Source organism: Podarcis cretensis, assembly GCF_951804945.1.
Source record: "Podarcis cretensis genome assembly, chromosome: 1".
NCBI lineage: Eukaryota > Metazoa > Chordata > Lepidosauria > Squamata > Lacertidae > Podarcis > Podarcis cretensis.
In genome coordinates, this window is record NC_137170.1 from 82,841,394 (window position 1) to 82,857,897 (window position 16,504).

Here is a 16,504-nt window from a genome sequence, read left to right on the forward strand (position 1 = left end):
TGTTGTCGCTTGCCCAGTGTGTCACTTGCTGTTTCCTTGTCCAATTTCTGTTCTATTCCAGTTCCATTCTGTTCTGCCACAGTTCTTTTCTTGCTTCTGCTAACCTAAATCATTGGGTCATCAGCAGCATTTGCCACCTCATTGCTCACATCTTTTGCAGACTATTAATAAACATCCCTGACATTGTTTCTCAACATGTTTGTGTGCACACAACACACGTATATACTTTACTGATGCACATTCTGATTATTATAGGAAGGGCATACCATTACGGGCATAACCAGGGGGTGCAGGGGATGGTTCCCCCCTAAAGCAAGTAAATAAATTGCATTGCAGATATCGCAGTTCTGCCCAGCATAAAGCCTGCCCCCCTAAAATAAATCCTGGCTACACCCATGCATACCATACATAGATCTATGTGATTGCTTACATAATTGTAAACAGTCTGCCATAAGTGACAACTAAAAAGGCTACTGTGTGTGCTATCTCACTCTCGCACCACGCAAATCTGGAACCACTGCCTGCTTGGCACAGAGCCCCAGTGCATTCCTGAGGATTCTGGGGCATGTTTTAGGATGCACACTGAGTTATCAGGTACCATCCTTGGGTAGCTGCCACGGCCCCAGAACCTTGGCACAGGCTACCACCATATCTTGGAGCCAGTCTACTCCTATGAAAAACGAATGCCAGACCTTGGAAGCCCATGTGGCTCTTCAACCAGTGCCATTGGTTCTTCTGGGAAACATTCCAATCCTTTCTCTTCCACTGCTTTTTGGCAGCAGTAGGCTGTCTGGAATTGTAGACCGTCTCTTGTTTTCTGATCAGTTGTATTTATAGACTCAAACTCCAGCTGGATTTATGTTTCCTACAAATATTTCCCCAAGTGACCTCCTTTCCTGCCTGGACAGGCACATGATCTGCTCAATATTGGATGTTTGTATGTTCCTGCTGCCTGCCCTGTCTTATATTTGTCTCAGGTTTTTTGGCTAACTAGCCATTGCTTCCTTTCTGAGTTGAGAAGTCCTCTTTTGGTTCATTAACTGGTTAAGAAAAAGAGAGCAGGAATAAATGGACAGTTCTTCCAAAAGAGGGGTATAGAAAGTGGAGCACCCCAAGTATCATTATTTGGGGCTGTGCTTTTTAACTTGCTTGTAAATGATTTAGAATGAGTGGTGAGCAAGAGGTATCCAAGTTTGCAGATCATATTAAATTGCTTGGGGTGGTTAAAAGAAAAAGGGAGCGTGAAGAGCTCACCAAACTGAGTGAACAGGCAGTAAAATGACAAGTGCAATTCAATGTAAGCAAGCAGAAAATGATGCACATTGGGGCAAACAAAATAAAACAAAACCTTGATTTCATATATATGTTCATGGGGTCTGGACTGGCAGTGAGTGACCAGAAATCAGACTTTGGGGTTATAGTGGATAGTAGAGTGACGATGTCATCCCAGTGAGCAGCAGCTGTGAAAAAGAAAAAATTCATGCTAAGGATCATGTATACCTGGGACTCAAGTTCTGCATCTGTTGTGAAGACAAGAATTGGCCATCATACTAGACAGCACTGTCACTGGCAAATTTTGCTTTGGTATGCCAACAGGCATGAAATTGGTCCATTGTTTTTGTTCAACAGCATAAAAAAAGAAAAAGTATATACCCAAAATTCAGGTATACTGGATCTGAGTAATAAAAAAAATTAAGTGAATGATAATGTATGACATATCACTTGATCATTTGGTTAATTTATTAGGTCTATTAAATGAGATTCTGTGAAATGAATATTCTGCTGATGGCAACTAAAATAGGCACTACAGAGATCTGGCATAATGTTTAAGAGTTATCTATAAAAGAATGCTGTACCTAAGTTTGGCATTTGGCATTGAGGATCGGCTGCCAGTATCTTTTCCTCTCCCCTTTCCTCCTTCTCTTCCCCATTCCCCCCTTTGATTACTGCACTGTCTGTTTAGGAAATAGGAAAAATGCAGCTTTAGAATGTGATAAAATAAAGTTTGACATATTGCACAAATGCCAAAACTTACCACTGGTGAGACTCAGAAGAGAGATGAAGGAGAAACATTTGCAAATATCACATCCGTGTATTCAGTCAGATAATTTAATCATAGCTTTGATATAAACATGTATTGCTTTATAATGCAGGAAAATCTCAAGTTGTGTTTTTTTAAAGCTAAATTATACTGAAAGAAAGTTGTATGTTCTCCTTGAACATATAGAAATAACAGATTTTTGCCCACCTTCCCCCCTCTACTTAATTTTAATCACATGAGTATCTCAGGCAACTTCAGCCCTGGGCCCACAATAATGCAACCTAGCCTCTAAAGACAGGTACTGTATTCAAGCCTCTGCATCCTCTTCCTAATTGCTGGTCTAAATAATCTGTTGTGAGATTTAGCTCTAGCTCTGGTAGTAATGGTTTTCTCTGCTCTCTTCCTAGCACTGATGTTAAAATCTCCAGCCTATAATTGCTGGCATCGCCCATAGCATCTTTCTAAAAAGAGGAACACAGCATTGGCCACCCTCCAGTGCCCTAGTAAAGCAGTTGTTTTTAATGATAAATTACACCTTCTTGTCGCTGGCCCTGTTACTTTGCTCCGGAAAACCTTCCAAAGACTGATAAATACCATTTGGCCCCAGTGATTTATGAGTGACACCCAGCTTATGGCTGAGGAGGCAGTTTCCTTCACGGTTGCCAAGAAGAATGACCCTTTGGGCAGACATATTTCCAGTTTTACCTGAAGGCAGCAGCTGGGTTTTTTATTTCTGTGTGCAAAACCTGATAAAATTCCTATTGGCTATTTTAAGACACTTGACTTGAAGGGAAAAGGAGAGACATTCCCCTCCTGATTCCCCCCCCCCCCCCCCCGGTTTCAGATCATTCAGACCTGACTTTTATTTATAACTTCTCACTTTGCAGGAGGCAGGCTAGTTACGGCTGGGCTTTCATGAATGCTCAAGCTGAATGCATTCAGAGCAGCAGGTATTTGGCCTCTATGAACAAAATCAGGTCACACAGTCTAAAAAAGTAGCCTGGGAAACAGGCAAACAAGCCATTACTGCTTTCTCCCTTTGTCAGACGCTGGTTCCCTGACCCAGAATAGATTCCATCACATCTCTGTGCTGCCGATGTTGATCAAGCCAATTCAGTTAAAGAGGTGAAGGGTTACAAATGGAGGTTCAGGTGGCTATAACATTGATTACAGCACCATAAATTGTGCCCGAGCATTTTATTTCTACCTCTTCTCCTGGATGAACTCTATGTCAATTGCTTCTTTGCATATATTGATAAAATGCTCACTGCTGTCATACATTGAGAATATTTTTTAAAATAAACTCTCCATCCCACCCCCTACCCCCCCACCCCAGCCTGCTTTTAAAAAAACCTGCCTTAGGTACCATACTTAGCCTGCAGCTCACAAGGAAGCAAAGATGTGAGCTGGGTTCAGATAATTTTAGAGCAAAGTGTTATGGCCACAAGTCTTCCAGAATCCCAGTGCCAATCCCATTGGTTGGTAAAGTGCTTGGAGATCTCCAATGTATGACAGAAACGTAAGGTTTTGTTAAAGTGCACGTAGCCCTCTTTAGAGATTAGCTGTGGGACTTTCCACTAGCTGTATAAAGATCCAAAGGGCTGGTTGTTTTGTAATGCAATTTCTAATCATTTGCAAAGAGCACAGCACATGTGCCCCCTGCTGTCTTCTACTAATTTTAACTGTAAGCTTTTATTATAATAGGGCGGAATAAAAATAGCAACTAACATAACACCATACGCTGGAAACATTACAGCACATCGCAAATGTGAAGAGAGAATTGTCACATCCCTGCAGGGAGAACGTGGACATGCAAAGCACATTAAGTGATAGGTGTCTTGTGAAATGGCCATGCAAATGGGCTCTTGCAGGCTGAGGTAGGCCCCACGGAATGGGACTTACTTCAAGGCAAGTGTGCACGGGATTGCAGTTTAAGCCCCATTAAATGCAGTAGGGCTTACTCCTGAGTATAGGCCTGGTAGGTTATGAAGCCAGAGGTAATCAGGACCTCGAAATTCTTTTTTGTGTTGTGACAGGAAATCACGAACATTAAAATGCTGAGAATGACAGGACAATAGAACTGTAGAGTTGGAAGGGACATTTTTGATAGCCATCCTCTTATTTTGCTTCAGAAAGCCTTCTGATCTAACAAATACTGTGCAACCCCAGGCCCCATCATTGATTTAGCATTACACAGCACTAAACTGGAAGTAACAGGGAAGTCGCTTGAGTACGACCTGCTGCAGTCTTGTAAATAGCTACTTGCTTGGTCACATGGGCTGAATAAGATTCCACACTCACCTACCCACCCAGTGATCAGGAATATTATCTTTTGAAATGAATCACCCAGAGAGTAAGAAATATTTGTGGGCTAGTAACTCTTGTGGATTTGGAGGGCTAGTATAACGAGTGCCACATAAAATGTAAAGCAGTTCTTAGCATACGGAGCTCCTTCTGTAGCTGCAAACATAAACATGTAGATGGCACCCTCCTGACAATGTCTTGAAATATCTATCATCTATCTATCTATCATCTATAGCAATACCGTTTTAAACAAATTGCATAGAAAGCCACACCCACATTACTTTGCGCCTCCCTTCTTTCTGGTGTGGTGGTGTTACTGTGCATAGCTTATAGCACTCTGAGGATCTGTACCTTCTAGCCAATAACTGAGTGGCCACTTATAACAGCCTGTGTGTCTTCATGAGCTGAATTATTAGGTGGTCTGACTCTATGAGACAAGTGGGTGTTAGAATGACAAGATGCAAAGTCTGGTCCAGCACCTTTACCTATTAAATATTTGTAATTGTGTAGAAAAGGAAATATAAGCAAGTGCAGCTTTTCTCAGCCTGGCATGACAAGTTGAACTTGCCAAAAAAAAAATAAAAAATCCCCTCATCTACATAGTTTTTAAAAACACTGGAGTCCTGCCCTCCTTTGCATCCGTCTCCTTGGTGGGCATGGCTGGGTTTCAGGCACTTTCCCTCACCTTCTCTTTATTGTTGTCTTTTTAAAGTCTTTGCTAACTCAAAGATGCTGAGGAAATATACTTGTTTAACCAAAATGCTTAGTTTTAATCCCGTAGAGGAGCAGTGCTCTGTTCATCTGTTTGTGCCTTAGTCTCATCTCGTGCTGCCTCATGCTTGGACCCAGGAGATGCAAGTGACTCCCCTTTGCCCCCCCCCCCGCCCCTGCAGAGTGTAATAAGCAAGGGCTTCCCCTTCCTGCTGTCTCCTTGGCAGTTAAATTATATAGCCGTCTCCTGCATCGCTACTAATTCTACTCCTTCTCTGAGATGAAGCCTGTAATTTGCAGCGTGAAGGAAAAAGCATTTTGCACTTCCTGCCGATACAGGTGGGAACAATGGACCAGGCAATTGTGAGGCCAGTAACTCAAATCCTAGGAGCCTTTCAGAGGCATCCGTGTATAATAGGGAATATTTTTTAAAAAAAAATTGCTCCAGGCCTAACATTCCTCACGAAGCCTGGTAACTTGTGGAAGCTTTGAAGAAACATATGTGCCTTGGTACCTTCATTCTAGGGCAGGCATAGGCAAACTACGGCCCTCCAGATGTTTGGGACTACAATTCCCATCATCCCTGACCACTGGTCCTGTTAGCTAGGGATGATGGGAATTGTAGTCCCAAACATCTAGAGGACTGGAGTTTGCCTATGTCTGTTCTAGGGGCTATGCTTTACAGACAATCCTCTCTTCTGAATGCCTGTCAGTGGACAGCCCTTTATTTGAAGGTGTCTTCTGTTTGAGGGCTATTCATTCCAAGACTGGTTTAAATGTATAAAACCATAAGAGGAAGAAACAGAAGCCTTGAAATTGCTCATCAACAGTTAGATGCACCTGGCCAGCAGAACGAGCAGGCTCACATGTCACCTGGTGTCTTCCTCACCATGGTGAGCTCTAATATATTTCTATTTAAATTGTAGCAACCATTTATAAATTTGCATCTATACACATAAATGAGCATTTTCAGATTTCATGCAAATTATTGTCCTCATTTATCCTCTTTGTTGGTGATGCGTAGGTGGCCACCCTATGCCATTCTGTTATCCCTTTTGACAGTAGTGTAGCCACCACTTTTTAGTAGAAAAACTGCCAAGGTCACAGATTCAGCCTGCCAAACCTTGCCTTCTACAAATACATGTTTAACAAATAGATATCAGTTATCATCAATCAGATACCCTGAAGCTACTTTTTAGCAATTGTTAAATTGCTACTGAGCAAGTGTCCTTCCTTCCCTATAATGGCTTGTATTTAACCTTTTTGTATAGTCTGGAGTGGTAACTGAAAATACTTTAGATAGTGACATCTCCTTCAAGTGGTTTTGAACCAATCAATACCTGAAAATGAAGATTTTCCTCCCATAAATTGGTTGTGATTTCTCCTTGAGAGATGACAGTGGTGGAATTAATTGTTTGGAATCCATCTTCCATGAAGCTGTGAGGAGTATGTGTTTTGGGTTCTGAAGAATGAGGCCTGCCTACAATTGTATTTTTAAACGTCCTAAAGAACTTTTGTTATTTAAGAATCTAGAGTACAAACAGTGCAATCCTATACATGTCTACTCAGAAGTCTAATTGACTTCAGTAGAGCTTACTCCTAGGTAAGCTAATAGAGGATTGTATATCTGTTATGGTCTCTTTTCCTTAAGTATTTTCCCCACCTCTTGTTTAAGATTATTTGATTTTCCTTGAATTATTAAAAGCACTTGTCCAGTGGCGGCTGCTGTCCATTGGGAATGGGAAAATGGAAGGTAGGAAGGCCATGAGTGGGTGGAACGAGAACCAATGACAGGGGAAGCCAACTAATTCTACTGAGGGTAAGGAGGAGGAAACAGTCTGGGGACACCCTCTGGGCTGGTTGCAGGAATCAAGACAGTGCTCCATTTGCACTCATGGACCAGCCCCCACAACTGCTGCTACTGAGCTTTATTATTTCTTTAGTAGATTGAATTCTGAAGCTGGGATCAGTCTGTGTTGAGCAAGTATGTAGCTTTTTGGGACATAAATATTCATTCTTTATTGATAACCTTTCTGTTCAGCTGCCTTTCTATAATAAAACATTCAGAGTAGCATACACCGAAATGATAAAAGCATATAAAATCAATAACATAAACATTAAATTGCCAAGGGCCAAATCAAGCAGCAGCACAGCATATTTATTTAAAATGCTAAAAAAAAACAACCACCCAAACTTTTTTTCCATCAGCCTCCTCATTGAGTCCAGGCCACTGAGCAAACTTTCCATGAGAAGAGCTTTTCACAATGCAGCCTTGCAGGAGAACCTGTCCCTAAGAGGCCATCAAAGTCAAAAGCCTAGACACTGATCTTAGGGCCTGTATACATATATGAGTAGGGAGAGGGGTTTGAATGGGAGACGGTGATCCCTCCCACAGGTGTACTAGACCTAGTGGTATCTCTGCTCTAGATTAAGCAGCAGTGTGTTTTTAAAAGAGCCACATGACTGCCACTAAGACAACAACTCATGTTTCCTCTTCACCTTTCTCCCCAGTAACACGTAGTAAAACAAAACGTAAGAGGCAATGTCACTGCACTCCTTCATGGATGCTGCTTATGGGGAAATTCTGTGCAATGGTGGCATTTTAATTATCAATACATTTTATTTCACTATGCATAATGCTGCTGCTTTCAGCATCAGTCATGCATCTCCTGCTCCAGTTATGACTAGTCTCCATGTCTCTTGAGTGTCACCCCAGGGCTGGATCTGAATGTAAGAAGGAGGGTAGTTCAACTAGATGTGCCAAAGAAGTCTGGAAACTGTAGTTTGTTAAAGGTGCTGGGAATGGTAGCCTTACAATGAGTGAACTACAGTTCCCAGGGTTCTTGGAGGAAGCCATGTGCTTTAAACGTATGGTGTGGGAATTACAGAATTACCATATCTGCTTCTAAAGCAGCTGTAGGCATATAGAGAATTGGGCAGAGGGGAAATACATCAAGTTTAATTATTAATGTACAATTATTGCACAGATTAATTATTAACAGATATTGAGTGTTATTTATCTAGTGTCACAAGTGAATATTACTGAATGTAGATGGTTATTGAAAAGTTATGCTATGATTTTACACACACACACACACACACACACACACTTCTCCCTCAGAGATTTAAAGTAGGGAGTGGATATTCCAAAACCCTAAGAAATGTATTGAGAGTGCCACCAAAGGGATACATGTCAGATCACCCAACATTTTCTACCTAGGCCTCTTAACCAGATTCTTTCACCCTTATCCCATCTAAACTAGGGTTCCTAAACTGTGGATTTGCCAGCACAATGAACACCAACAACGCACACAATAAGTGACAGTGTACCTCTTTCCTGCAGCACACAAGCAAAACATAATTTGTGAAGCAACCCTCAGATGAATGCTCTACATTGCTGTAATCATTTACTTTAATTTCAAGCAGATTTCCATGGTTTTTTTCAATATCTTTTATGCTGGCTAACCTCTTTAACCTAGCAATTTAACCATCCCTAAAAATAAAAGCTTTTATGTTAATATTGTGATTGTTTTCATCTGAAGAACAGTTTTACAAATGTAAAACCTCACTTTTGTTTTGCTATTCTTTCATGTGCTATATGTCACATATTTTTAAGGCTGAGCAACCTGGTAGATAATAGAAGTCTTTAGGAAACCCAGGCTCTTCAGTAAGCAAACATTACTCATTCCAAAAAGCCTTTAAACAGGGTACCAAGGGCCTTTCTAAACAATTTGTTTATTGTTCAATAAATGCCTGGTGGTTTGAGAGATCCAGATGCAATGCAGTACAGTAGTTGTAATGCAGTTTCTCACCCTTACTGTGTGGTGGGGATATATTGCATCAGTTGCCTCTATGTGTGCATTTGGATAGTACTTGTTAAATAACTGAAGATGCCACAACTTGCTGTCTCCAATACAACTTGCTATCTCTTGGTCTTGGGAAGCTTTTTAACAATATACAAACATAAAACCAAACAATTTTTTTTTTTTTTTTAAAAAAACAAGTTAAAAGCAAAAAGAAATTGTTCAGTAGACCATTGCGGGGGATGTACTCTTATTTGCTTTCATAGGCCTGGCAGGATAGAAAAGTTTTCAGCAGGGATTTAAAAGTTGATGCAGAAGGTGCCTGCTGACTCTCTCTCTCTCTCTCTCTCTCTCTCTCTCTCACACACACACACACACACACACACACTTTAGTTCTGTAATCTCTCCAGCATGTATATTTTCTGTTTGTTTTTAAATCAGGAAAGATATCACTCCTGCAGAAAATATATCCCTAAGGAACTGGAAATTGTTCTATTTCGCGTCATTCAATTGAATTGGATGGGAATTATCAGCCAGGTATTGCTTTAGAATTTCATGTTTAAGGGGGAGTATATCTGAAAAGATCTCAAATGATATTTGTGATCCAAGTTAACTTATAATGAGGCAATAGTAGAGCTAGTCTGTTGGAGATGCTTTGGCAAGGCACCCAAACTCAGAAAAAGACCCAGTTGCTGATGAGCAAACACGTCACAACTTGTTTCTCCAAAGCTTGTGCTTTGGTGAACATGTAGGATGGGATGGACATACCAAGCCAGACTGTTTGGTTCAGACATAATGCCAAACCATAGTTTTATGCAAGCCAACAAACCAACCATAGCTTCATATTGCTGTTTGTTGCCAGAAAACAGACCATGATTAGATGTTCAAACAAACCACACTAGGACCAAACTTACTATAACTTAGTGTTGTGTGTGTGCTAGTAGTGCATTTGTGAGCCAAACCTATGCAGGATGCCAGTCCATTTCAGCAGGCCTAAATCCTTTGGACCAATAGATGGCAAACAGGGAGAGGGCATGAATGAGAGTAGAAAAATAAATGCATGATGAGAGAAGAATTTCCATTTAATTCTCTCTCCATCCCTTCCCCCTCTCCTTCTCTTTCTTAAATGTTCTTTTGTGAGCCTCTGAGTATTATTATTTTTGTAAAAATGTGTAAGCTAGTTTGAATCTGATCCAAACCTTCAGTATTCTCTTATTGCCAAGAGTTACTCCACAGGTTAATGGCATTGTGTAGAGAGAGGTACTTTCTCCCATCAGCTGTGTGCTTGTTGCTTTTGCAGTTAATTGAGCATCTTCTTTTTCATATCAACAAAATGTGGGGACACTTGATTTGCTCTGGCTGTGCTATACATTATTTTTCAGACCTCTACTCAAAACCTCTTTAAAAAAAGTCAAATGAATGAAACAAAAATAGTCCTTCAGTTTCTGCTCTTCAAAAGGGATTGCTATATGTTTGGCTGATTCTCGTGCCCTTCTCTGCATTCCTTTCCTTTAGGGTTCCCATGTAGCACCCTGCTTGTGGTTAACGCTTAGCTGGAATGAAATATTCAACGCAGCAATAGAGAAATTAAAATAGTAATTTATTTGTCAGACAAATAAATATGAGGCACAGTGGTATATGGTTACCAAGCTCTGGCCTGGCCTCTTGCCATTCTGGCCAGCACTTATATTTCCTTAATCCAGCCCCCTTGCTCCTCCTGTGGCTGCCTCTGTCCAATCAGCCTGGTTGAAATTCCTATTGGCTGTTTGCTAGAGCCAATCACAAAAGATACACCCATTTCCTTCTTGCCCTTTTATGGAAATCAAAAAGCTATATATTCTTCTATCTATAAATGACAAATAAGTAGTAATATATCTTACATGTGTCTCAACAAGGAATCTTAATTACCAGCTCACCTCTTGCCCTCCTTGCCCTATTGCCTTCCAAAACAGATAATTAATCTTGAATTTTTATCTTATGCATATGTCAAAGATTGAGTTCACATCAACATTGAGATCTCCTTCATTTGAAGGTTTCTAAACAAAAGGCCTGACAACCATATATCAGGAGCGCTCGATTGGCGTCTTCTGTCTGGCAAGGGGCTTGGCTGGTGCCTGACTTAATTTCAGGATAGTTACAACTCTTACAACTATATGAAATAAGAATCTAGCATTTCTTAAATCCTTTGCATAATTATATTTAAGCTAATATATTTAATACATAAATAACCTTTTAAAAGGAAAAGAAATCTTAAAAGGATCTTAGTTTAAGAAACAAACAGCTTTAGAAAAGATTTCCCAAAATGTTCTTTTTCTGCCAGCTAGATGCTTTTTCACTGCTCTTGACCTTTTTTAACCTTAGGAAGAAGATATGGCTCATTTTACTATTTATCCACTCTTAATTTGTAGGGTCAGTGTAACCTTGGCTGTCAGCCTGTAATTCCCTTTTTACGACTTTGAGAATTGTTTTCTGCTATAAATCAGGGGGGCCCCTTGTCTAGGAGTAAAAATATCTTGCCAAGGTTTTTAGGCAACTGGTCTTCTAAGACTGGTCTTTTAAGATACAGGCCCTGATTAAACATATAAGCTTTAATAAAAATGCAGGCTTATGATTAGATGCCTCACCCATACATCCGGAATTTCCTGGACATACCCGGAATACAGCAGTCAGAAACAGTTTCCGGGTGGAAATTGTCATAATGTATGGCAATCTGTGTCAGTTGTGTCGTCGTCGTTTCCCCCCCCCCCCCCATTTTCCTTAAAAATAGCTCCAAAATATTCCTTTTTTGCCAACTTTTGTGTCTGGATTTTGAATATGGCAACCCTAGTTTCCTTCTCTTCAAAGTTTTCCTATGATATTTAGACACTCAACCTATGTATGGGCAAACTGGGCATGCATCCATGGCCCTACCCTTTCATATTAGATGGCCCATTCATTTGTTACCACAACAGCATGGTAGACATTGAAAAAATGGATTCTCATGTAATTCTGCTTCACATCATATTGGAAACATACAGAAGCTCGGATTCAAGGAATCACCCAAATTATGGCATTATTTCCCATACCAGTATTAGTAAGCAGAAAGGTGTAGTTCTGATGTAGGATGTTTAAAGCAAATTTGAGGTGGAGGAAGCATGGGCTGAAGTTTATTTCATTCTTAAAACTGTAGTGGACTTGTTTGCAGATTTGACTGGATTAGCACAGTGACTTGTGACAAGAAACTAATGGAAGAACTCCATTTTATTTTTTTAATGATGACAATTTGTAATTTATCCATATATGACTAGAGCAGTGTTTTTCAACCTTTTTTGGGCAAAGGCACACTTGTTTCATGAAAAAAATCACGAGGCACACCACCATTAGAAAATGTTAAAAAATTTAACTCTGTGTCTATATTGACTATATATAAAGTAATTCTCTTGAATAGGAATCAAATAAACACAAAGAAAGTATTTTATAATTACTTTATTATAAAATAGTAAGTAAACAGAAATATGAAAAATTATAAAATACTTTATTTTTAAATCTTTTGAATTTTTCAATTTTTCCCACGGCACACCAGGCAACATCTCGCGGCACACTAGTGTGCCACGGAACAGTGGTTGAAAAACACTGGACTAGAGCATAAACTAGAATTCACCCATTTCAAATATTCATATTTGATATTTGAAATTGGAGCAATTTCAGATATTTGTCCATTGCAATGTATACCAATGTGGAGAAATGCTACATGTATGTCTATCTATTTATGTTTCCTGCTTTGGAAAAGAGGCCTTATATTGTTGCTTTGTTCGTGGCCAATTCAGCTGTAGCTACTCAGTGACAGGTTCTGAGAGTGGAGTGGGGAATGAAGAGAGACAATCACTTTTAGTATTTATAGACAGGGCCTGGGTCAGGTAAATTAATTTTGATTAGTCTGGGATACATCAGGTTCTGATTGGCTGGGGGTTCTAAGGTGAAGAGGCAGTAGTTACCGGTAACTGTCATTTGATGAAGACAATTTTGAGGGAGATATGAGGCAGTGCCAGAGAAATTTGAGATGAAAATGGATAACCAAGGCTTGAATATTATTTCCTGCTGCTACAACTGTTCTGGTGAAGATCAGAAGAAGGGAGCTTTTTGTTGAACTGTGTAAAGATCTTACCAGAATAAGGTTATACAAGCAGGGTTTTAAAAATCAGCTAAACTGCCCTAGTTGTCAGAAGTACAACTGGATGAGCTTTGGGGCAGGATTCACTTAGCCTAGCGTGCTAGCGCAAGCCAATGCAAGAGTTCCCACTGGCATGATGGGGCTCCCCTCCCCCATTCCACTCTGGGAGATTGGGAGAACCCCCAGAACAGAGCATGAGGGGAGGGGGAATCATTCTGTCTGGGAAGCAGAAATCCTTGTGTTGATGGAAAAATCAGAAGAGCATGATATTGAATTCTTCCCTTGATGACAGAGGCAGATTGTACCTAGTAGCTGGACCAAGTTTTGAACAAATTTGGCTGGGTTGGTTTTGGGAATTTGGTCTGAGGTAAAAGACTTTTGGACGCTGGTGTCAACAGATGCATTTTTTGAGTTCTTACAAACTGTCATCAAGCACATTTAGGATCTCAGTGTAAATATCAGTATTCTTTTATGTATGGAATATATCTTCAATAAACAATCTCAGTTAATAGTTCAATCTGTCTCCAAGGCTTTAAAATCATGATGAGTGGCAGTGGGAAAAGGTCACATTGAGGAACTCTGAGTTATTGTGGCAGGGAGTCTTATAGATTCTGGAATATTAAAAAAGAAGCACAATTATCTAAACTTGTATTTATAAGAAGTGGAACTGAAGGAACCTGTTCCCCATAACTTACTCTTATCCATTTTATAATGTGTGTCTGTTTCTGGTTAGCAAGGGGGAAGCATAATGGAAATATTGTGTCTAGGGGTAGTATGTCCTATCTTGCCGCTTGAGGTGAAACAGGAAGTATCACCCTTCCCCCTCTGCCACTGCCTGTACCGCCAACATTAGTGCCTGTTTCTGGCCAGATATTGCATGCTCCGCAAGATCTCACTGGAAATTGGTGCTGATACCAGAGGCAGAGGCTTCTGCCTCCCGAGGCTTCTGCCTCCTGAGGCAATGGCTTCATTCAGCCTAATGGCTGGGCCAGCTCTGATTGTTTCAATACTATTGGGTGAGTTGAAACTGTCTGCGGTTTTGTGTGGGATACCACCTCCTCTGGCAGAACCCGTTCAGTATGGCCTTTGGGACAGTGCTGTTTAAAAGTGTACTGTGGATCCAAAATGTATGTGGCTTCCCTTTAGTGTATTCATAGTGGAAATAGGTATGTGTTTTCAGTTCCATGGCAGGCTTTGATACAGCATTCAACCCCAGTCCTTGATACTCTTACTATCAGCCCTGCGGTTATCTCACACACAAAAACCACCAAAAACAACAACAACAACAACAACAAAAACTAATCGGACAGTTATGATGAGAGTGCATAATGGATCTCGTCTCCAGTTCTCCTTTTTCTGTGAACCGTCCCTTGGATCTTTCCGGGCCCCAAGCTGTTATTTGTCACTGCTCAATGACCCACCCTTGCATCGTGGTGTTCCCCTTCTGTTGTTAGATGTATTGGTTTTTTATGCTTCTGTGCTTTTATGTTTGTACATATTTTATGGGCTAATAAAAGGTAAAGGTACCCCTGCCCGTACAGGCCAGTCTTGACAGACTCTGGGGTTGTGCGCCCATCTCACTCAAGAGGCCAGGGGCCAGCGCTGTCCGGAGACACTTCCGGGTCACGTGGCCAGCATGACATCGCTGCTCTGGCGAGCCAGAGCCACACACGGAAACGCCGTTTACCTTCCCGCTGGTAAGCGGTCCCTATTTATCTACTTGCACCCGGAGGTGCTTTCGAACTGCTAGGTTGGCAGGCGCTGGGACCGAGCAGCGGGAGCGCACCCCGCCGCAGGGATTCGAACCGCCGACCTTTCGATCGGCAAGCCCTAGGCGCTGAGGCTTTAACCCACAGCGCCACCTGCGTCCCTGACTAATGGGCTAATAGCCGTAAATAAATTTGAATTGAATTACTATCAGCCCAGGATATCTAGCTATTTTGTTGCTCAGTGCAAGATAACTAAGTGAATTATCAGAACTGAACACAGAACTCTAGGTGAGCCGTATCATTGATGTATATAACCACATTATTACATTTATAACAATTTTTATTACTCTTGGTTTACTCTTCTGCTATTTCTTTTCACCTCCAGCTGCGCCTTAAGAAAAAAAAAAGCCAAACCATTAGGTTTTTCATGCTAATGCTTCACCTTTTTCCAAGAGAGGTTACTGTTAATTTAGAACACAGAGTTGTGTCTGAGTGGTTTAAAACATTCCTTTCAGTGTCCATTACTTTGAATTTCTATCAGATGATTTTCATAGTCAGTTGTGCTGCTTTAAGCCCTGAATGTCCTAAAGCACTTCAAGTGGACTGTACAAAGTACAATGCTGACTAAATAAGTAGTGTGTCACCTGCCAAACTCACCAGTTCACCTTTTTTTATTGATTTCTAACCCTATCAAAGCACAAAAGCATCACCAATGGTACAGCCAGGTAATTTAAGACTCTGAACTTGATGGTCTTATGGGTCAACCTCCTCTTTAGGTGTTAATGTGCATTTCTTCACTCACTTGAAAATGTGGTAAGCAAATCCTGCTTAGAGAGATAGGAAGATACTATACTATACAGGCAGTCACCACTTCTAGTGTCACCCCAACCCATGGCATTCTGCCCCACCCTGCCCTGCCCCCATTCTGTCCTCTTCCAGGTACAAAAGGACCTGCATATCAGTGATCATGCATCAATTGGACACACCTAAAAATGGTCACCTCCTGTACTACAGTGAAATTTTAACTCTTTCTTTGATTGTCCTTGAATCTGCCATCTTCTTCTGACACACCCTTTGAGAACCACTGCTCTAGGTGATAGGAAAAAGCTGACATTGCCTCAGAAGAAGGGTTTTAAGCTGAGACATTTTGTGTTATAGAATCTCCTTATGACACACTGTTTCCTAGCACTTGTTGAGGTCCTCTTCACACTTGTTTCTGCTGTTGATGTTGTCCTCCTTTTCTGAATTAGAATCAGTTCCCTCCAGCTCTAAAGGACCTATATTATTAAAAGCATTAGATGTTCCTGACCAAATGACCACTGATTTTAGACGCCTATCATATCATAAACCACAGATTTAAATTCACTACAGTCTGTTTTTGTTTGCTTCATTTTGTCTGGCTGTGATGAGAATAGCTCTCAACAATTGCTGGAATAATTTCAAAAAATAGGCAACGTTCTGGTGCTGTGATAATTGTTCTATGGAGAGTCATGCAGCTGGAGCGTTATGAAATCATAAAGCACACTAATTATGTTCTATGGTTCTGTGATGCTGTGCAATAAGACTTGCCCTGTAAAAGTTAGGGACAGCTGCTGAATCCCTTTATTACCAGCTGAGACAGCAGAACTGGAAGTATTGGTATGATCTGTCTGCCTGTGGTCTAGCCTGCCATTGAAACTGTCAAGAATTGATAGTCCTTGTTTCTTTTCTTCCCAACACTTTCTCTAGAATTGGAGGATTTGGTGAACTGGGCCCTCTCTTTCTTTTACCTTTCACCCTTTCACTA

The 16,504-nt window shown here is 40.8% G+C and overlaps 1 protein-coding gene across 5 annotated transcripts in view; it reads left to right on the forward strand.

Annotated features, from left to right (window-relative positions):
* SYT7 (synaptotagmin 7) overlaps positions 1-16,504 on the forward strand; it is a 232,049-nt gene that overhangs the window by 110,136 nt on the left and 105,409 nt on the right. For 3 of the 5 annotated variants that reach the window (XM_079956336.1, XM_079956337.1, XM_079956338.1), the window contains exon 1: positions 13,955-14,025. The exons of the other annotated variants lie outside the window; for them this stretch is intronic. In XM_079956336.1, coding sequence (XP_079812462.1) covers positions 13,971-14,025 — 55 coding nt within the window. In that variant the 5' untranslated portion in view covers positions 13,955-13,970. Of the gene's footprint in view, positions 1-13,954; positions 14,026-16,504 lie in introns of those variants that run through there. 5 annotated transcript variants of the gene reach the window in all.